Source organism: Aythya ferina (genome assembly GCF_964211825.1).
Source record: "Aythya ferina genome assembly, chromosome: 9".
Taxonomy (NCBI): domain Eukaryota; kingdom Metazoa; phylum Chordata; class Aves; order Anseriformes; family Anatidae; genus Aythya; species Aythya ferina.
The window spans coordinates 11,554,015-11,577,421 of record NC_140305.1 but is presented as its reverse complement, the minus strand read 5'-3'; the positions used below and the strand labels follow the sequence as shown (position 1 = coordinate 11,577,421).

The 23,407-nt window shown below is 38.8% G+C and overlaps 1 protein-coding gene across 11 annotated transcripts in view; it reads left to right on the top strand.

Moving 5' to 3' along the window:
- Positions 1–23,407, top strand: part of GIGYF2 (GRB10 interacting GYF protein 2) — a 78,659-nt gene that overhangs the window by 14,195 nt on the left and 41,057 nt on the right. For all 11 annotated transcript variants that reach the window (XM_084529325.1, XM_084529319.1, XM_084529323.1 and 8 more), the window contains 5 exons: positions 993–1,122; positions 3,405–3,500; positions 9,920–10,028; positions 16,815–16,926; positions 17,720–17,760. In XM_084529325.1, coding sequence (XP_084385451.1) covers positions 993–1,122; positions 3,405–3,500; positions 9,920–10,028; positions 16,815–16,926; positions 17,720–17,760 — 488 coding nt within the window. The remainder of the gene's footprint in view (positions 1–992; positions 1,123–3,404; positions 3,501–9,919; positions 10,029–16,814; positions 16,927–17,719; positions 17,761–23,407) is intronic.

The window sequence follows — 23,407 nt, the reverse complement described above, 5'->3', positions numbered from 1 at the left end:
ATAGCTTTCCTTCCAAGAACTTTGAAATTGTTTGAAGTCGTTTCCATTGTTTTACTTGTTTAAAATGCATGTGAAAGGATAGCATAGAAAAATGACCTAGTTCTTTTTTCTTGACTTGCATCCTTTTGTAGAACATTGTTCAGACTTGAAAATAGAAGGTGGCTGGCTAGCTGAATAAATGATTGTATAGAATGAAACAAATCTGAGTGGGATCAATGACATAACTGCAAGATACTACCTGCAAGTGGTTGAGTAGCTTGCCTATGTGACATATGATGACAGATAAATACTGAATTTGGTCCTAAGTTAGCTTATTGCTTAAAATGTCTCAGAAGGGAAGTGTAGCTATGTTTACTACAGCTTTTATACTGAAACATGCAACTATGAGAGAAACACAGTGAGAAATGCTATTAATTTTGCTTACTGCAAAAGGAATTTGGAGTAGTAGTAACTGCAATGACAGAGGAATGAACTCCACTGTGAAATTTGCTGTCTTTTACTGTGTATTAAACTTTACTAAATATCTGAATTTTTTCCTTAAAATAGATTGTTTCCTGCGCTGTCCTTAGTGTGGTAAGAATTATTGTTGTGAACTAGGAGTCCAAAAAAGCTGTTGTCGATATTTATCTATGGAAGATGCATCATAAAACTGATTTTTATGCACATAGTGGAAATAGCTAAGGGGTTCAGGGGTGTAGCTAGCTCACTACACAGTCAGCATAGAGGAGTTCTCCAGGGGATTAACTGAATTTTTTGAAGAAGAGTTTGGGAATATTTTCTCTCTTTTGGCTGCAGGAAAAATGAGGGACTGTATTTCTTCTTGTTGAAGCAGTAAGTTTGTGTTTTGAAGCTAGATTAGTAAATGTTTTTTGTTCTGCTTTCAGGATTGGATTTACTTTCTGTCCAAATCTCTGAATGTGCAGAGAGTATAATAGAGCTGAGGATGCATTCTTCTCAATTCAATTTTCACTGCTTTTTCTGCTTTATTTTAGGCTGCGAGCTTTGTCTAGTGGTGGGAGTGTGACATCCCCTCCTCTGTCTCCGGCTCTGCCAAAGTACAAACTAGCAGACTATCGCTATGGGAGAGAAGAAATGTTGGCACTTTTTCTAAAGGATAATAAGGTAAGCAGGAAGAGGAAGAAGGCCTGATGTGTGTATGTGCACAGACTTGTGATTAGGGATAGTTATGTGTATTTTGTGATTATGGACACAGAAATTGTGTATCCCTTGGCAAAGAACTGAAGAGGTCTGATTTTTTTGTGGGCATGTGCTCGTTTGATCCACTCTTACTGCATTCATTATGTTTAATTCTTTTTGCCACTTCAGAGTGGCAAATTCTTGTATACCCTGAGGAAAAAGTCTTATTCAGATGTGCTGCCACAGGTGGCTGAGGGTTAAAGTCTCTTTGCAGCTACTCAGATTGGCTTGTTTCGGTAGGTTTTCATTTAACATAGTTAAAATAGTTATCTGATTCACCATGAAATTTGGGCAATAAATCATACTAGCAAATTGCCTAAAAAAAAGTGGCCAGAGTCCCCACTTACCCTCACTTAAAGCAGTTTGATTTAGCAGGTAACCAGCCCAGTCAGCTGTCCTCAGTCCATTCTCTTCTCTGGGACTCAAGTCACAAATACAGCCTAGCACATGTAATTTAAAAAAACATAAAAAGTCAAGAAATTGCATCTGGTGTAATTACAAATGAGGTTCTCCATGATACAGAAGTCATATTTCAGAGGGCATTTCAGGTAAATGAGTCATACATGCCACATTTGTAAACATTGGTTTGTTATGTAGATGGTGACAGAGATTGGTTTATTGTTGCAGCAGGCACATAGTGACTTGGAAGTCTGAATCTCTCCAAGAGCCTTATCCTCAAGTCAGGGAGGGATGGCAAGAAGTTGTTTCAATTTGCGTCTTTGGCTTTGCACATAGATGTGCATGCACACCTCCATGCTCTTCCCCTACCATGAATGTGCTGACATTCTCATACAGTGCTGGGGGCCCTGCTCTGCTTATACACAGATTCAAGGGCATTGAATGTCAAAGATTTTTCAGAAGCTGGTAAGTGTGTTACTGCTTAAAGCTGTGTTTTTACATACAGAATTATCCTGCTGTACTTTGAGAAGTTGTGATTTAAACACTAATGTTAATGCTTGAATAAGTCAGCTTGTCAAATGTCATTGTTTCATGCAGAGTGTATGCTATCAGATGATACTCAGACCTCTACAGTTAGCATATTATGAAGTTGTTCTGAATCAGTGTTCTTTTACTGGAAGCTCACCAATGGTCATTAATAGTCCAAAAGAGTATTTCTTCCACATGCATGTGTGCCAGAAGGGCGTTATTATTGCGTTATTATTAGAGCACGGCATGCTTTTCTAACAGACAATTTGGATGTCTTTTGATATGTTTCTATGGAGTTGAGTGGTTCTAGTTATTGAGACTGAAAGGATTCCTGATGAAGTTTGTAGTCAACTACTAGATTCACTGTTTTTAAGCCTAAGCTGTGTCTTGAACCCTAATTCTTTTCATTGTCATCAGCATTTGGTGCTGGCTGAATATTAGGAGAAGTTGCATCTCTGATTAAAAGAAAACATGATTGAAAGCAGACTTTTGCTAGCATATACCCAAATGGGGAAAAAAAAAAATCCCAAAACACTGAGTTGCTTTGCTTCCACTAAATTTGTCCTAGGTCCATAACGACTACTCCAGTATTGTGAACTAGGTGTTCTTGAAACAGAGTTCTCTGGCATATCTAGAGTTCACTTGGCACTGATTGTAGCTTCTTGTCCATGTGCTTAAGCTCACAACTGTTCATGGACCTGCCATCAAAAGAATTAAGGTTCAAATTTATTTTAATTTAAATAATAATCAATGTTCTTTGCTTAATAAATCTATATCTGTAGTTTCTTTTTACTGTTTTTTCATTCTCCTTGTTGGTTAAATTAGAAATACTGTCTTTCAATCAAATACAACCTCTGTGCTATATATGGTAGTTCTGCTAATCTACTGAAATGAAAGTCTGGATATAAGTGTAAACTGCACTTAGAAAAGCAACACTTTTCTTTGTTAAACAGATAAAATTTCACTTGGTTCAGATTTAAATTGAATTGGTGTACAATTTGAAATTCTGTTGTATATGATCTTGGTGCTGTAGATATTTCAGTTGGTAGGTGGTGGGTGCTTTGTTATTTTGTCTGTACATTTTTTTTTAAATGGGGAAGTAATTTTCTAATGAAGTTACACCTACACCAATTATGTTACTAAAAGTACTGCTGTACTGGGTAGACAGAGAGAGTTGACATTGATATATGCAAGAATTTTTATACTGTATGTGGCATCATCCCTGAAATGAAAGTATCTCGGTATTTCAAGTAACTGCCTATTATTTAATTTTCATATAGATACCTTCAGACCTTCTGGATAAGGAGTTTCTGCCTATTTTACAAGAGGAGCCCCTGCCACCACTGGCACTTGTACCTTTTACAGAAGAAGAACAGGTTTGTATCCTTACAGAGAGATACTGTTGTTTTTTTAATATGTAGATTGTCATTAGTGTAAAAGCAAAATGATGAGTATGCCTCTGAAAAACCATAAAATTAGTTTTAACCTCAGATTTGAGATCGGTAGACTTCAGTCAGGGAAAAGGATTCTGAAAGCAGTCTGTGTTGGCATAGCATCTAAATTATAGTCATACTCAATTACTTTAAATGTGAACAAATATTTTTCATAGAGTGTTCTGTAGATGTCAGAACGACTCATTACATCTAGGATCATCTTTTGAGAATTATGTTTTTTTTTTAAAGTACACAGCATTTTGGTAAGGGAAACTTTCTCTACAAATTTGGAGCCACTTTCTGGGAAGTATTTTAATTCTGAAACTTAGTTTTTGGTCTTAGGGGAAAGAGTTGAAGTTTTTGCATGTTAAGCACCTTCTTAAGAAATGTGAACTTACGTATGTGAGCATCTTGTTTGGTTTCTGTAGCTGTAATTAGTTGGTGAACAAGAGTGAGAACAGGTAGTCCATGACAAGACTGTTTCAAGGATGGCTGGTCTAAGTAGTTTGAAAGCCCTTACTTTCAAGCCAATTCCTCGCAAGGAAAACTGTCTACCCTTCCCTGTCGAAATGCCTCTGATTTTTGACTCTGAATTGATTCCTTCAGTATGGCTTTCAGAAATTATGATTGCTTTCTGGTTTGTCATTTCTTTACAGTTTAGTTTTCTTACTTCAAAATTCTGTGGCTTCTCATTGTTTTGGTTTTCTAATAGCAGAAATCTAGGTGCTTTTTACTGACTTGTGCAATTTGAATTTGATTTTTAGCAGGGAGTTGGGGAATGATGGTATTACTTTCTTAGGATTTCAGAGCATCCTTATTCCTTTGCCCTATGCTGCTCTGTTATTCCTGAGTTTTTCATCATCTTTGTGACTTGGTGTTCTGGCATATCCTCTTTACCTCTTCTGGAATTCCTTCTTCAGAGTTGGTTTATAGTTCTTTTCTTTTTAGTATATTGTCCTCTGACATAGGGTGCTAATAGTTCAGCTTTTAATCAGCAGCCATGTTTAAGTTCTTGTGAATACACAATAGTGTATTCACAAGGTGAATACATAATTGTAGTCTTAAAAGGCAGCTGAGATTGAGGATATGCTTCTAAGGGAAATCTTAGCCCATCTCCCATTCTCCAGTGGGAACGGAGGAAATTGTGGTAGTGAGCCCAGGAAATAGTCATCCACATACAGAGTAGTAGCACACCAAAATCTTGAACCTTTGTGTTAAATAACTTAGGACTTTTTTTTTTTGCTGATGCACAGTGGAGTCCTTTAGTGAACTACAAGCCTCTTACGGTCAAAGGGGATGTTGACTTCTGGTCGTTGTCGAGATAGTATTCAAGAGGGATAATCAAGTGTAAGGCTATGCTATTGAAAGTGTGCTGAGTAGCCTCTTGGGTACAGATGGAGGTGACAGGTGCTTCTGAGCTTCAGGGATAAGATCTTAGAATCATGTCATAGAATGGTTTGGGTTGGAAGGGACCCTAAAGACCACCTAGTTCCAACCCCCTGCCATGGACAGGGACATCTCCCACCAGCCCAGGTTGCCCAGGCCCCATGCAGCCTGGCCTCAAGTGCTTCTGGGAGTAGGGCATCCACAACTCTGGGCAACCTGTTTGAGGGCCTTAGAACCCTCACAATTAGCTATTAGGAAGAAATGTTTTATTGAAATCTACCCTTTTAATTTAAAGCCATGAATTACCCCTTGTCCTATCACTACACTGCATTATAATCCTTCTCTAGCTTTCTTGTAAGCCCCCTTTAGGTGGAGCTCTGCTGCAGTTCCCCATGTTTCATGAGCCTTGAAAGCTTGTGACGAGTTGGTGTACAGTGTTGCTGTTTCCTACTGCTTGTATTCACTTTTAATTATACATCAATCTTCATGCCAGGCTTAACAGTGCTCTGTAGTCTCCACAAAAGTAGTCTTCTGAAAGAAGAGGTCCATATTCCTTTTTTAAGACAGTCTTTTTAATGCTTTCTGAGGACCTTGAAGATGGGAACAATCTTGTTTTTTCTTAAGTGAATCTGGATCATTTTTCCCTTTCATTAGTGATTTGAGTTGCCAGGCAAACAACATTATTTAAGCTATCAGAAATTCCTGGTGTTTGTATCATGTGATATAATGTTAATCATCAAGGATGTATAGAAGATGTTTAATCAATCTTGAGGTGAATATGAACAGCTTTGGTACTAGTTGTGGCACAGGAAGGCTCTTTCAGCTAAGGCTGGTAAAGGAGAGCTTAAAACACCTTTGTTCTTCTTCCATGAGTACTGAAGCTAATACTGTCATATCAAAACTTGAGGAACAGAGGTTTTGGAGTCTCATGGAGGACAGTGATCAGAACACAAATACTTCAGTATAGCTATGCTTAGTAGAACCTTTCAGAATAACTCTAGCCTTGGATTCAGAACAATTCTCACTTGGAGACTGAGAATTGTGCTCCCAGCGGTGTTTTAGTTGTGTGTATGTGTGTAGTATGTCCAGAAAGAACTTGTTTAAATCAGCTTGAGATGATACTTGTGCTATCTAGACTTCAATGATAGATCATAAAAACGATATGAATTTAACCTAAAATTTGTTCAGGCCTGTGAAATTTAAGAGTAGTCGGTACTTGTGACCAAAATATCCCCCATTGCATTATCAAGATACACTTTGGACAGAATTGTTTGTTTTTTTTTTTTTATCTCTTCCTTGGGAAGCAACTTCCCTGGTGTGGTGGTTTTACTTGGGTGCGCGGCTGAGTTCCACCATGGCTGCTCTCTCACTCCCCCTTCTCAAAGGGAAAAGGGGAGAAAATATGATGCAAGGGGCTCAAGGGTTGAGATAAAGACAGGGAGATCACTCAACAGTTATTGTAATGGGCAAAACAGACTTGGAGTAGGGAGATAGTAAGATTTATTGCCTATTAGTAACAAACTAGAGAAGTGAGAACTGAAAGAAACAAGAAACGCCTTTTCCCCCATCTGCCCTCTTCCACCTCTTCCCCCCGAGCAATATGGGAGAATGGGGGCTGTGGTCAGTCTATAGCACATTGTCTCTGCTGCTCCTTCTCTGTCATTTTCTGCCCCTGCTCCACATGGGGTCCTTCCCAAACTGATCCGGCGTGGGCTTCCCACAGGCAGCAGCTCCTCGAGAACTGTTCCAGTATGGGTCCGTCCCACAGGGTCCATCCCTCAGGAGCACACTGCTCCAGCCTGAGTCCCCCACAGGCAGCAGCTCCCCCCATACCCCCTGCTTCTGCATGGACCCCTCTCCATGGGCTGCAGCTCCAGCCCAGAATCTGCTCCGGCAGGGGTCTTCCACAGGCCGCAGCCTCTGTCACTGCAGGGCCACCTGCTCCACCTTGGGCTCCTCCACGGGCTGCAGCGTGGAGCTGTGCTGCATTATGGTGCTCCATGGGCTGCAGGGGGACAGCCTGCTGCACCAGGGGCCTCTCCACAGGCTGCAGGGGACTTCTGCTCTGATGCCTGGGGCACCTCTCCCCCTCCTTCTTCACTGACCTTGGCTCCTGCAAGGCTGTTTCTCACTCCTTTCTCTCCCAGCTGCTGTTCTGGCAGCGTTTTTTCCCCTGTCTTAAATCTGCTCTCACAGAGGCACAAACAACATTGCTTATTGGTGTGGCTCTGGCCAGTGGCAGGGCCCTTATCTAACATAGGGCAGCTTCTAGATTCTTCTCACAGAAGCCCTATGGGCCCCTGCTACCAAAACCTTGCCACGTAAACCCACTACACCTGGTGATGAGGATGGTGAGCTAACAGTCCAGCTGATTCACATTATACTGAGTTGTAGTGTATGAGATGATAGGTTTGCCTGGAGTCTGTTTCCAAGGAACCTGTCCTGTGAAGGTTTTTGCAGGTTGCTTTTACAGAGGTTTCTGAGGTTTCCATCACTGATCATTGGCAATATGCAGCGTATGGTCCTTTTTTTTTTTTTTCTTTCATATTCCTGTTTATATTAGGAAGGAATTCAGTTGTCTTAGTCTGAGAATTTGCTTGTGCAGTAAGGGAGTTTCAAGTGCTTGCTAAACATCATGGAGGTTTGTTTTTCTGTAAATGGATTCTGTTCCTTATATCTGTTTCTTGGAACATCCTCCATTTACTAGTAAAAAATGAATTGAGCCTATGTTTGGGGGCAACTTTGCCCTTTGGTGTGCAGTGTCAGGGATGGATGCTCTCTGTGTAATATACTCATCAGCAGAAGGGTTTTCTTTTTTGGCTATGTTTTATGTTACTTACTGTAATATTGCTATGTCAAATATAGTCAGGGACTTTATGAATATTGCATTTTCACCACAGCAAGCCACATGTAGAGGGTTGGGGAGAACTTGCTCAGAGTTTAGGCAGAGAAAAAAAAGTGAATTTAAAATCTTGTTTTATTGGTAAAATAAGGCATTGGAAAAACTAAGGAAACTCTTATGCAAAACAATGAATCTGATCAATAGCTTACAGTTCTATCTGTAGTAAAATACCAGATGTAAACTGTAGGTGTGGTGTATGCTTTAGATGAGTAGAAACTTCCACAATACAGTTATAGCTGGATCAGCTGTCAAAACTCATCTAGGTCTGAGTGAAAGCCAGAAAATTGCTCATCTTAAACATCCAAGTTGATCTGTGTTTGTATTGGCATCCAGATTTTCATGTCAAAAAAAATTACAAGATAATTAGAGATGAATGGAGAAGAAAATTAGATCATTACTTACAGAAACAGTGCTTAGTCGTGATCGTAAGTAATGATTTTTAAATGATGTTAAAAGAAAATTTCAATTCTTCATTTTTGAAGAAATGACTATGTGTACAAATGGCAGTTGGAGCAGTCCTCTGATCTGTGTGTTTTTTAAATCAAGAGAAATGATGGTATCTTGTTTTCCTGTCTTCATTATCAGCTACTCAGCTTACCAGCTCTTGTAAACAAAGGACTTTTCTGAATGGTGTCTCCTCTCTAGCTCTCTTTACTTTAAGGTCAAGAATTTTGTTTAGCTGCTCAATGTGCTTTGAGGGATGGTGTCTCCTCATGGAAGCCCACAGCTGGCATGTGTTGCTTTTAGTAACTTAATCTGTGCTACAAAATAGTTCATGAGTGGTCAGGGCTTTAAAAAACAAACACATGGGAACAACAAACCAACAGTAGATTTCTTTATTCCAAATTCAATTGCTCCACAAAAAAAGAAGTATCTGCAGCAGGAAAGGTGGTGCTTTGTGTAGAGGCAAATTGAGATGCTTCATTTTGACTTAATGTTGGAATGATTGCTTTAAATTTTAAGAGACAATAAATCTGACTTGACTTTTACTAACTGGAGACTGACCCTGCTGTTTTGCTATGCATAGTTGGTTTTTCTCAAATCTACTTAGCTACCAACTCTTGAAGGAAGATTTACTCTGTAGAAAGAACATACCAAGCAGTTAGGCCTGTTTCTGAAATAGGTTAAAATTCCTTCAGGTTCCTGTTGGCTTTGATGTTACCTATTTAGATTTTAAATAGAATCTAACTGCTTGTCTCGTTATTCTTTGAAGATCTTCAAAGTCATAATAATTAAGATGAGTTAATGTAAGCAATTTGCCTCTTCTGAGTTATGTCAAGGAGCCACAGAAAACTGTTTGGGATCCTTTGTATGTTACTTACAGCTAGTGTTTAGAGTGTGTGAATTCAGATTTGCTTGTAAATGTTTCTTGAGCGTGCTTTCTGGCTGTTTTCCAACTACTTGTGCTCAGAGAATGGGGTCAGATTTGGTTAAAATTATCCATTCTTTGTTGAAAGGGCTTTTTCTTCGGCTATTACTTACACAAAGTTGAATTTCACTTGTGTTCATTGTTTTACTAAAATAAGCATCACTTAAGTTTCGGAAGCCTAGACATTGAGTTCTCCGCAAAACAAGTTACTTTTGTGATACATTTAGAAAGGGGGGAAAAAAAGGACTTATTTCTACAAAAAGAAAATAGAAGCTGTAAATACAATTTTATTCAAGTCTGTTGCTCTGTGCATGTTACTCTTCTGCTTGAGAGGGGAATTTAGAATTGTTACTAATGCTGTGAAGTATAGGCAAGTATCAGTCACTCTTTGCATCTGAATGGCAGTGTATAAAGCTACTGATGTTCTAATGAGCCTAATTATCCAGTAAAGCAGTAGATGTTCACTTGCTACCGTTAGATCATGGAAATTTCAGGTAAGTAACTGGGAAGAACTAATATTGGTGAAGATTCTTTTATGGGCTGCTACTGCTGCTAATGGCTCCAAGGAATCCTTTTCAATATTAGTTAGTTGTAGTGTGTGTAATAAATGTAAGGAAAGCAGAGCTGGTATTGAGCTAAATTTGTGTAATGGTAAGTTTTCTTTTGTAATAGAATCTCACCTTGGCTCTTTCTTCTTCTTGGCAGAGAAATTTCTCGATGTCTGTAAACAGTGCCGCTGTCCTGCGATTGACGGGACGTGGAGGAGGAACGGTGGTAGGGGCTCCTCGAGGTCGAAGTTCCTCTAGAGGTCGAGGTGAGCTGTTAGTGGAGCGTGCTGCAATGTATGTAGGTGATCCAGGTTAAAGCTTCTCAAAGATGTTAGATGAAGCTTAATAATAGCCAGTTTCTCATGCCCATTTTTTTCCCTTAAGACTTTAACATCATCATACTGGAAGGGATTCAAAGAATGAATATACTGAGTGATGGTTCTGCACACCACCTTAATGAGTGGTACCTGTTATGTGTCTTCATCAAATTGGGTGTGGAAAGCAAAAGGAAAGGTAGTTTTGAGAAGGAATAGGAAATTGGTTCAGAATGGTTAGAAATGACTTTAATAAAGATATAAAACCCAAATTTGTAGGGGAAGGAGACAAGAATCTATAAATCTAGTTAAAACATTAAGATTGAAGTAGGTGCTGTTCAGTGTTCTGAATAGTAACTTTTGTCTGTTAACATGCCAAGAATAAAAGAAAAGGTAATGGAAAGACCTAATTTAATTTGTTTGGCAGAAATTTGTCTTAGTGCATGACTAGTCAGTGTCTAAGCCTGGATGCCTTCAAATGTTTGCAAATGAATTGAGAAAATGTCTTCAAGCAATAAAGCAGTATCGCTAGATTGAAAACAAAATGTTAAACCCAGAATTTATCTTGGCAGTTCCCTTTCAATGTGTGTTCTGCTGCGAACACTGTTCTGTTTTTTTGCGTATGAATGTGACTGGTTACATCTAGAATACTAGAAGCTACTAGCTTGAAAATAACAGGAGTGATCAGTCATGTAACCCCTGTCCTTATGGGTACTTCAGTAAGATTTCTTCTGTGGTCCTTTCTAACTTAATTTTTAAGGTCCCTAACTGGTGATGTTCTCAGTAACATCTTCAGACGTCTTTCATACATAATCTAAATGCTTGACCGAAATTTTGCTTTGACTTGATTTGTTCTCTCATTTCTGTTCTCACAGCTTAATCATGCTTCCTTCTTGGTTTATATCTTGTAGGTTGTGTCCCCTCTCATGGCTGTTTCTCAGCCAAGGCATATACATCTAAGCTTCAATGAAGCTGTCTCGATGCCCTATGGCTTTGCCTTCCTTATTTATCGCCATCTTTGTCCAAATGCTATGGGCTTTCTTAAAAAAAAAAAAAAAAGAGGGGGGATGTGTGCATAAGTAGATGTGGGAGTAAACTCTTATCTGTGCTTTGTTATTATGTGTGTATTTTGTTATTTCTGTTCTATGTTTGCAAGCTTGTTTTTTTTTTTGCTGTGTGCCCTGAATGTGCAAATTGCATTGTTACTCATTGTTACTATCCATGGTTAGCTCTCCCTAGGAATACTTATTTAGCTATTTTTCTCTAAATGCTTTAAAGCTTAATTCTGCAAGTGAAGTGAACGCTGTTTAAAATTTGGTGATTTGAGATCATCTGACCACTAGTGTGCTTTCTAGTTCCAAGATTATTAAAACACTATGTTGCCTAACTCCCTTTTTTTATTTTTCCAAATTTCTTTTTTCTTTCATGTCTTTACCATTAACTGTGAATGTTATCCTTACACAGTGAGCAGTGGGTTTTTTAATTGCTCTTACTAGTTTCAGTGAGGTCACAGGGTTAAAGGTGGCAGGATATGGCTCCTAATCCAGAAGTTGCATTACTTAAATGTCTGTGTGGAGGGTATTTTGTCTGGCGATAGTTTGATTCATTACACTTTTGCAGACGAAACTTAAAATTTATGCAATATTGTTATAAAATTTATGCAATATCGCTAAGGCTGTTTGAAAGCTTCTACTGCATAAATATGGATGCTTTCATACTTATTTAAGATATGTTAAGAAATATTATCTCAAGAACTCTGCAGATTTTTTCTCAGTTTTGTTTTCATCCTCACTTCATCTTTTTCTTCATTTTACGATTCTTTACATGCTGTGCTAGTTAGTCTACTCTGTCATTCTTATCTTCTGCTGAGCTGTAGAGGACGTGCTTCTCCACTTTACCTCATTCATTTTCCATTCTTGATACCATTTGAAATAAATTAAGGAGCTTTCCCTCTTCCCTTGATCCTCACTGCAACTTTTTGTTCACTCTTCCCATAAGCAATTAGCTTTGGGATTTAGGCATGGTGAGTATTCCCAAATTTCTCCATCTCAGTGAACATATCAGGGTTTCTGCTGAGACAGAATTTTACATTCTTAACAATTTCACACAATGTTATTCTATTTGAGGACTTCGTAACAGGTACTTCTGAAATACTCAGCCTAGGCCTAATAATGAGTACCTTGTGAAAGTAACAGGTGGCTTGCAAACAGCAAGCTTTAAATGCATTTGTTTTGTCAAGCTACAATGAAAAGGACATGGATATTTTTTCAGAGCTTGTTCACAGAATGAATTGCCTCACTTAAGAGTTGGAAAACATTTTTCTTTATTGCCATACAAAATTGCCTGGATTCTAAAGGTTATCTGGTACTTTTAATACGCTTTGCATCATCGTATGCAGCAAAGCTGTTGCTGACGGAATTTCCTCTTCAGCTTTACCAAAACAAGCTTACTGTCTTGAAATGACTTGCGCAACCGTAACTTGAGGGAGGAACTAGCACGTACAACTAGAATTGTCAAGTTCTCTCACTGAGGCACAAATCACAGAGTTGTCAGTGTTTGGGAGAGGGATTCTGTTACAAAGATGGGTGAAAAGGGAAAAACAAACAAACTTCTATCAGAGGTTCTTGTTAGAACTCCTAAGTGTGACTTTACTTGCTGCCATTTAATGCTGCAACATACCACTCTGTAAATACCTTCTCTGTAGTCATCCCCTGTTTTCATGACAGTGGTTGCATGTAGCTGGTGTGAAGATGATTACCATGTGGCAGGCAGTGTGATTTTTGTTTAATATTACTGACCATACACTGAATTACAGCTTGGTGTTACTGTTGAAACCATCTGCAGTTTCGAACTGCCATTGGTAATACTGCGTGTCCTGTGTTCAGACATAAATTCCAAGCTCTTGATTCAGTTCTGAAGCTGTATTCTCCAAAGAAAGCCAAGCACTCGCACGTGACCTTGTTCCTAATTGACTTGTTTGCCTGGGAGCTCCCTGTGGTGTGCAGTTAAGCCCATGCTTTGTGCTGGTGGGACTGGAATGTCAGCATTCGTGAATAAGAGCCTCAGATGAGAAGGGATTTAAGTAGTCCCAGGAATGGGCTGCAAGCTTACAGCCACCTTGTTTTGCAGCTGATCTACTTTTTGGTTAAGACCATTACGAAGGCTGCTTTGCTTTCCGTTAGAGCTCTGTCCCTCTCATTTCCCCTTTATAATCTGTCCTTGCTGTTTTCTTCAAAAGCATGCAAATGGTGCTGAAGTGGAAACTTCTCACTTATACCTGAACAGCTACAATTGATCAACAACTATCTTGCTCTTCCTGTATAACTCTGGTAGTAGATGCTGAACTCCAGTTGTCCAATGATTTTAAAAACTTACTTGTTGCATTGCTTTTTTATAATGACAGTTAAAATGACTGTACTGCTTCTTGCCCTTTTGCTTTTGTCTTTTATGTCTTCCTTGAATTAAGACCTGTCTGTTTTTTGGGTTATCTATTTCTGGCTATTATGATTCCAATATCCAGTGGACTGAGGTCCTCATGCTGAGGTTTTAAAGGAATTACTGAAGTCAAAATGACACAACTGCTTTATTCAGCTCTCTTATTGGAAGGATTTATTGATGTTTATCGAGTTTATTCAATACTTCCTGTTCAACATGTACATTCAAAAAGTCTGCTCCCTGTAATCCAGACAACTTCTTGGAAGTAAGTGGCATGCTATTTAAAATTAGCACGTGGTTCTAGATTTATTATCCACAAACAGAAAAGGCACAGTGTGGCAAACAGTGTGCTTATGTGTGGTTTCATCCTCACTGCTGGCTTTATATTTTTTGTTCTGATATCAGTATTACATGTCCCAGTGTGTGCTTTCTGGTCATCTGCTTAATCTACTTGCTGAGCAACCGACTTCACCAACACAGCTACCTGTCTCCTGTAGCCTGGCAGAATCTGTTTCAGTGCAGCGTGGCTCTCGTGCAGCGGTCTAGTTGGCTCCTGCTGTAGGTACACGTGTGCTTGGCTGAACACCTGGGCAGTGTCCCCGCAAGAGAGCGGTGGCGGTGGGTGGCAACACGGCCAGGACAGAAGTGGCTTCAGTAGGTACTGCCCAGTAGTGCATGGTATCTGTACCACTGGTCCATAGACAGACTTAAAGTGAGTTGCTGTGATCATATGGTTTTGTTTGGATTTTTTTCCAAAGTTTTCTTTTAATTCCAACTGTTCGGGTGGTTGCTTGAGCCCAGCTGAAATACTGGTGAACCTTGTCATAGAGAGGTGGGTGGAGAGGGGTAAGCAGGCTGTTTTTTCACGTACCTGCAAAGCTGACATCAGCTGTCCTGCAGTTAAAACAACTCTGATGCTTTTCTTTCCCCTATTCAAGTCATTTGCCTTCGTTTGCTAGCCTTCTGCCTGCTAGTTTTGTGTCCAATATTAGTAATCGGCATGCATTCAGATGTAAGGGGAGCACTACAAATGTTGCTGTCTTTCACTGTGAGAACAGAAAAGGACATCTGCTTTTGTAGGGAAAGCATGCAACTTAAAACTTCTGCTACCTCAAAGAGATGAGCTGAATCTGTCTTAATTCTGTTTTGGCTCGGATTGCCTGTGTCTTTCTCTTGTGAGCTGTTTTCACTTCATTATTTTATGTGGGAAGGAGGAAGAGAGCTTTCCTGTAGTGAGGAAACTAGACAAAGGTGCTATTGCGAGAGATGCTTAAAACTCCTTTAGCTTTTTATCTGTGGAGAGTCACAGGATATTAGGGGACCCATCATGCCTTAACTGAATAAACACTCTGTGCATCTCTTGGTGTTATATCGTGTCTTTGCACTCATCTTTATTGTCAACCTTGTAGTATCAGAAAACCCCTAGTGAAGGTATTTGTTAATAGTACAGGCACTGGTCTGATGCTAATTTATTCTCTTTTCTTGAGTGCTCAGTTGGCTCCTCTGCATCCACCTGAGTTTACACAGAACAGAAATGCTCAGTCAGATAGGGATTCATTTTACTCAATAATTGTCTCTTGTAACATCCAAAAGCAGGTGACTTGACAAGAGATTATGGTTGCATAAAAATACAAAGGTGAAATATTACAGAAGTGCTCACTTTCCAGACATATGCAGCTCAGTGCATTTCCTGAGCCAGATGTAGTCTTTGTGTTTAGTTAACATCAAGATATTTCTTTCATAAGTTTCATCCACTCTTCATCTGGGTTTGTGAACTTGAAGCACCCCTAAGACCCAGTGGCAAAGAAGTACACATCTCTGTGATGAATTGCTCCACCACTGAACTGCTTTTCTGGTGTTAGGAAACCTAATAGTTCTGTTCAAACAGGATGTTTAAAACCCCCTTTCTGAAGCACAAGGATGAATATTAGACAGATTTTATTTGGCTTCCCCATATCTGAGCACCTATTTTTTTCTCTTGCTATCTGGCAGGAAACTTTTTGCAAGAGGTTTTCTATAGAGTAGTAGTGACATTTGTTGCAGCTGCCTTAATGATTTCCATTTAAAAATATTTTTAGTGTCATTTAAAAAAAAAGCCTTAAATTTCTTGTATCCTGGAGTCTTCAGATTTCAGATTAAGCAGTTTGTTACCATTACTTTCTTCAGAAGACTACAGAGACTGGAATCTGTTCTCAGGGTGTTTATTTCCTGCTTCATTTGATCATTCTGTCTTGTCTTACTACTCCAGATTGTGGGCCTGGTTCGTCAGTCATCCTTAGAGGTGTTTGCTTTCTTTAAGCCTGGAAGCGTGAAAGGATTGAGGTTTGTGATAGTTTTACAGACGAGAATTCTTTTTGTCAGGTGCTTTTTAGGCTTTTGGACTAGGCTGTGTAGGGGTTGCATGTATATGTAGGCAAGAAATTATCCTGACAACTAGCTGATTGATTTGTTTCACTTTTTCTTTCCATTGGATCCCTGAAATGGTAAGTTAGCTGACTTGAAAAACAAACAATCAAAAACTCTCACTTCTGCTGCTGTAGCAGTCTGTAGAGCAGTGCCTGTAATCTTCTGTAGATTTGGAAACTTTACCACAGCCAGTAATGTAACCCATGCTGGAAGTTACCTTGAAGCTCTGGGGGTATGGGGGTGTTGTTTTCTCTTTTCTTTTTTTTAAACCAAACACTGAAGATGTGCTTCAAGATGCTTTACACTTGAAGATACCTCTGTAACTTTCTGTCTTGAGGCTTGATACTTGATAGCCACCTACAGAGAATCACTTCTTCAGAAAGTGACGATGCAAATATTTGTTCTGTAGCTATTGGGGTTCTTCGTGTTGTCTTGCTATACCCATCCTGTGATTCTTCTTTTCTTCCTGCTGCTCCTGGTGAAGCTTCCTTCTCCCTTGTTAGCCTTGATAGTAGTAGTACATCTGCCACATAGCACCCTTACACTGGATGCTGCTGTTAAGCTGTCTGATTTTTGTGTTTGTGAAGTACACGTGTGTGGATGTTTTGTGACCAATGCATCCTTGTTTCTGTTGGGTAAGTACATGTTCTGTGTTTTTCTGCATAGCATTTATTACAGAATTGTTTTCCTGTTCAGTCTGATCTTGTGCTTCTTGATAAGAGTTTTTGTATAAGACTTGTTCTCGAGTCTATTCTTTTTTCCCTTCTGTCTCAGATTTTATTGGGGCTTAAGACTGCAAGATTAGTTCACAGGGATACCAGGAAAGGGCAACCTACCTGACTTTCTCAACTTCTATTACTATTTGTTCAAACAGTTGTGTTTTTTTTGTCTTTTCAGGCAGAGGCCGAGGAGAAAGCGGTTTCTACCAAAGAAGTTTTGATGAAGTGGAGGGTGGATTTGGGCGAGGAGGGGGCAGGGAAATGCACAGATCACAGAGTTGGGAGGAAAGGTAACAGAAAACTCTAGACCTTAAAGTTCTGTATATACATCTTTTGAGCTTCCATTTGTGCCTTTTGACTTCATAAAAATATTTTAGGACAGTTGCTCAGGCATACGAATGGAGCATCTGAATTTCTAAGGTGGAGCTGTTACAGTAATGTTTCCAGAAACTTAGGAACAATTAAAGAGCACTTTGCCAAAGTGTTTCTCTATTGGTTCTCTATCAGTTTCCTGGGAAGAAGAAACTGCTTAGAGAATATACATTATGGGAGCTAAAATGGAAGTCAGTAACTTGTGGGGTGAATATGTGGATTTCTGAAGGATTCAGTTCATTTTTTTAATCTTGATACTGTTCTGTTGATGATACTTAGGACCACGTTTCAAAACACATTTATTTGCCAATGAATACATGTGTATTGGTGTTCCTGAGAATTTCAGTTGTCATTTGGATCTTTAAGGATATTGTCCACACAGAATCATAGAATCATAGAATATCCTGAGTTGGAAGGGACCCTTAAGGATCATCAAGTCCAACTCTTGACACCGCACAGGTCTACCCAAAAGTTCAGACCATGTGCCTAAGTTCACAGTCCAATCTCTTCTTAAATTCAGACAGGCTCGGTGCAGTGACCACTTCCCTGGGGAGCCTGTTCCAGTGTGCAACCACAGGTCTGACTTTAAAAAATTATTAAATAAAAAAGTTCCACTACCAAGCCAAAAAAAACACACACACCAAAATTCATACCTAAAATGAATGGAGTAGTTCTCAAACCTCATTTGAAACTTCTATTCTGCCTTTCTAGGGGAGACAGACGCTTTGAAAAACCAGGGCGAAAAGATCCAGGTATGGTTTTGTTACTCTGTGTGCAGAAAATGGGAGGGAGGTGCAGGGGCGTGTTTTGGGGAAGGGACCTATGTGTACACAAACCTTTCCTAACTGTTTCAGGTGTATCCCTGAAACAGGTGTATCAGGTGTTCATGGTACTGTGCTGCTTTACTCTGAATGTGTTTTCAGCTTTGCTTTTTTTCTGTCTTGTTTTCAGTATTAGGTATCTTCATGTTTTAGGGAATAAACCTGCTGCAAGTAGGTTCTGTTTATTCAACCAAGGTGCGATGTCTATAGTTGAAATTAAACTCCTGCATGTCTGAGAAGAGCCTTTATTGATTGATGGGCACTCTGTGGGAGTTTGCCTTTTAAACACACCTTTTCAGTGCTCTTGGCCTGTGCCGTTTTGATACCTAGAACTTCTGGGCAGTGTGAACCTGCTGATTTTTGAATGCTTGCTGGTGTGTGGTAGATTTACTGGCAGCGTGAGGTTCCCATGCTTATAGAATGAATGCCTGTCAAATTAATTAAAGGTGTCATACAAGTCCTCTGTTCATTTAATCTGTTTCCCCCTCTCTCCCAGTAAAGGTGAGAGAGTGCACCACGAAGTGTACCTGCCATGTTTCTCATTCTATTTCTTGGCCACATTTAGGCAGAATAACGGGTGACTAATTTTGACCCAGTGTATTTGCTGGAGTATTCACCTGAACTTGAGTTGTCTGGGAGGTGAAACATATCTAATCAGGTAAAAATCTATACTTGGTGAGTAGTAAGAAGGAAGTTCTTTGTCAACTGAATATAGCACAAGTGCACTGACTTCTGTTTCGTGGGGTCATGCATTGGTGGTTCTCTGGTATAATCTTGCCCTTTCTGTGTGGATGGTTTCCACATGCATGTACTGCAGCTGTGCTTAGTGAGAATTCTTCTGCTACTGAAAGCTTGCTCATAGCCTTGGCTTTTTATTGCCCACAGGGTCCTTTAGGCTTTGCTGAAGGAGTCCTGGCTAAACAGCTTCTGTAGTGCATTTGTTAGTAAAGCATAGGTTGGGAAAGATGGTAGCAGGTTGTGTTTTAAGACAAAAAAGATTCGTTTGCAATTAGAAATTGATAGGAATGCGTTTTAATTCCTGATCAGCAGTCTGTATTTTTTGCTGGAAGAATATATTTTTTAATTATGTTAATCTTCCAGATGATCATGGTGGCCCATGCTTTAGGTGTCTTATTACCATGTTTGCTTTCAAAGCCATTTGATGTTCTCTCCATGTATGTGTTGATTTTTGATAACTTGAAAGAATGTTTTTTTTCCTGTGTTTTCAAATTGAAAAACAAACTAAGATGTTGCTAGTTTTCCTCATCCTTTGTTTTACTTAAAACAAGTTAATCTTAAAATAGCATGAGATGGCCTTTTTTTATTGCCAGTTGTGAAATGTGTCTTTTAGTATCTATTTATATTCAGAGACCTTTTGGGGAGGAAAAAGGAAAAGTGGGGGGGAGCGGGAGGGGTAAGTACTGCTGAGACTTGAGGACAACTTTTTTTTTTTTTAAATGAAAGGCAAATGTAGAAACAGCAGAAATATCTACCATAGTAGATTGAGTTTCATTTATTTAGCCCCTTTCTGCTCATGTGATAAATACTTCCAGATCCATACTGAACAATGCACCACGTTTATGATTAAGACTGTGATGAAAATATTGTCTGTCACTTCAGGATGAGATGCACCTCTCAACTGAAATTGTGAACTTCAAGTGTGCAAGTTGTCCTATACTGAAGCTGACTTGTGCCTGAACATGGGGTGTTAAGGCTTCACCTACTGTTTGTAACAACAGCTAGTGATCAGGACTTAAAATGCAGGTTCTGTGAATAATTTTCTGAAGATGGTATCCACTTGTGCTTTCTTGCATGTCCTGTTGTATTGAGAAGGATGGGTTGTTTATTCTCAAGTTTTGAAATGGTAGTACCTGATTGCTCCTCCTCTAAGTCTCTTGTTCTATTACTCTTCTAGTTTAATCTTATTTGGCCAAAATCTCTGTGGCACAGTGTGATAGAGGCAAGAGACAATCTTTTTGAGGTCTTAGTGTAAAATAATTACTCTAACTAGTCATTAATGTATGTTTCTCTATTGCTGTTTGAGATTAAAGGCCACAGAAGTGGGAGGACTGTTTCTCTCCTCTTTACCTTCAAAGAGAAATATGGTGGAGAACACAAATATTAACAGAAGGTGTTGGTCTGTTTTGACTCAAGTCTTGATTAATAAACAGTGTTATGTAAATGCTTTCCAATCACAAAATACTTTGAGCAAGAAGTAGGGATGCTGATATGCCAAAAACCCCCATGCTAATACTAGGCACTAGTAGACCACTCATATAGCAGTTGAAGCAGAAAGATAGAGTGAATTGACATGCCGTTTACCAGTTTTGCTGTGCTTCAGTTTTTCATTGCTCTTTTGTAGGGCCTTAGATCAGCCTCAAATTACATAAATTACTGGGTTGTCAACTTCTCATTCTTTGTTCAGGGTGATCACAAAATAACAGATACAATATGAAACATTTCTGGGCATTCATAATAAATGACAGTGTAAGAACCCTTCAATTAAAAATCATCAGGTTAAAAAAGTAGTAGACCTGCAGTGGAGAATTGCTTTCCAAATGTGATGAATATACTGTTCTTAAAAGGCTTTTCAGCACTTGTAACAGTTTGTAAGTTCACACGTACGTGATTCTCAACATAAACAGTGATATCTGTTCCAGGTTTCAGTATGAAAATTAAAGATGCATGAAGTATTTGAGAGTTTCTGTTGCAGGTTGTCACAGTTCTGTCAACCTTCATTGACAACGCAAATTGCTTCTGGAAGGCTGAGGCCATTAGCAAAGAAAATAAGCAAGTTGTTTTCCTGATCACAGCTGTCTTTTAGAGCTGCACAAAAGCTGCTTAATTTTCTGTGCAACCTCTTGACTAATACCAGCTTAGTAGCTGAGGGGATTTGATTAGTTACCAGCAATTACACACTGGTAATAAATAATTGTAATGTAGATTAAACTAGACATTTAGAAATTCATTTGTGAAACCTGATTGAATTCTGTTTAATATGTATTTACTGGTTAGGTTAAAGAAGCTTGAATATAAAAAGGGTGCTCAAGTGAAGATACAAAGGGTGTTGAATTGCTTTGAACCATGCTTTCACTTCCTTTACCTTGCTTATTTTTCTTCCCTACCTTGCTAGCAAGAGGTATCTGCGAAGAAGGTTCATCATCAGAGGGCTCTCAGTGTTAGTGCAAGTATAGAATGCGATTCTGTTGCATCAGAGCTAATCAACAATTCTTCTAGGTTTGTATTTGGATCTGGGCCATAGTGTATTTCCAATATTTCATGAGACATCCACAGCTCACCAAATCAGCAGAATTGTAAAAGTAATAGTGGTGATCTGTCTACCTCTTGTTTTGTAGCTATTCTGAAATAACTACAGTTGTCTGTATGTCTAACTTGCTTCAGTAGTATTCTTCAGCTGTACATTCCAAAATGTAATGTGACACTGCATCTAGCATATACTAAACAGTTTTTTCTTTATATGTGCTGCTGTAGCCACTTTTAAACCAGATCTATAAATAGAAAGTGATTTGAACAGGACAACTTGGAAGTCTCAAGTCAATTTAGAAATTGACCTAAGCAACCTATACTTGGTGATTAGATGCTAACTGAAATTAGAAATAGTTTTTTATAACTTTGGTTCTAGAAGGTGAGATTACTGTGCCACTCTATTGGGATTATACATCTGAATTTTAGAGTAATTGGTTTGTTTGAGACTGGAGTATGTGAGATACAGAAAAAATACATCACACAAAACACTGCTCTTCGTTAATTCATGGAAGTAATACTGACACAAATCTGTTCTTCTGCTCTTGTACCTGGTTCTTAATTTGTAAGACTTTTCTCAATGCATTATATTGGCAGAGGATATGAGACATGAAGAAAATGCTGTTAGGAAATACTTGACAGTTACTGGTGCTGATAGAAGGGTGGACGGAAAGATCTTTAAATTGCATGTGGGGTCAACAATGGGAAAGTAGGGATGAAGGCAATGTAATATGATGATGTTACTCTGTAAGCTCCACAGTGTTTGTGAGTACTTCCATGTAAAAACTAAATTCCAAGAAAGACTTTGAGAATATCTGTAATAAAACCAGATACCAGATCTCTCTTAAGATCTTGAATGTAGGCAGGCAATTTTTAAAGAAATTTGGGACGAGAGTGGAATTGCACTGAAGACACAGGCCCTCTGCCTCTTTCTTCCCCCCTTTGTGAAATGGCTCTCTGGGGCTGCTGTTTCCATTTCCGAAGAGGGTGACTCTGTAGTGACTACAGCAGTTGCTGGCACAGAAGAGTTGTGCTGTATTTTCAGTCATCACATCATAGAGATTTGGAAGTGTGGACCGTAAGACCAAGTGGCTTTTTGCTCAGCTATTTTGCATTGTGAATACATTTCAATTAAATGAATTTTGAGGCTTGAAGAATTGAGTTAATGGTATCTCAACAGATGGCTTCAGACCTTTTTTTTTTTTTTTTTTTCTTTTTTCCTGCTGTTGACCGATTAAGTAAAAAGGAAACATGTTTGGTAGAGTATTTGATTCGTAAATGAAAGTTATCTGTGCCATCTTTGTTTCTGAGAAGTATCTTTTACCTTTGAAACACAACTTGTACTTTTTTTGTAATTTGACTGTTCAGATATGAAAAATCATAATGGATATTGCTTTTGTTAAGAGTTTGTAAACAGAATGATGGATAATTATTCATGCTTTAGCTTTTTAAATTATTTAGAATGTCTTAATTATTGAGATTGTCTTAATTGCAGTAGACTTACGAGGCACTTAAATACGGAAGTCTCATGTACAGTTTGTTTTAATTTTTTATTTTAAAATTGATTCAAGTGTCTTTGTAAATACTTCTGTGCTGTGTGTACAGGCAGGTATTGATGAAAGCATGGAATATAAATGGATGCAGTTCTCTTTCTCATGTGGGCGTAGTGTATCCTCCTGGGTCACACCTACTTGAGACAAGCTGCACAAAGCTGAGAACACATGAAATCTATTGTCCTTTCGAAAGAGCACATTAACTCATTTAGAATAGTTTGTTTTCCACTCCTAAATAACTTACTCATTGTTTCCAAATGCAAAAAAAAAAAAATTCACTGCAGCATTTGCCATATGCATCAAGATTTTTTAATAGCGTCTTCATAGACCTATCTTGAGATGATGTGTTCTCCTCTTACTTGAAAGAATGAAGAACTACAGTTAGTATTTACAATTTTAACTAACAAGCAAGCACAGCAGGGGTGCTTTTCACTGCCATGAGAGATTGGCAGTACTTTTGAAGAGTCAGTTCAGCCATCTGAAAACTGATATAACCCCGTATCCCCAAAGAGTTAAGAACAGAAAAATTAGGGTCTCGGATCAACTGAATTGCTTATCCCAGTACTAACGTATTTACTGAATGACCCCGTATTGGTTTAGAGTGATTTTTTTTTTCTGTTGTTGCTGTCCTTCGTGTCACAAGCTGTTCAATTAGGACTTTGTTTAGCTTTGGAGGTCTCTCCTTTTCAGGGTCAGTGCAGCTTTAATCATAGTCTGGTGAATTCAGCAGGTAGCTCCTTTAATTTCCCAGAATTAGTACT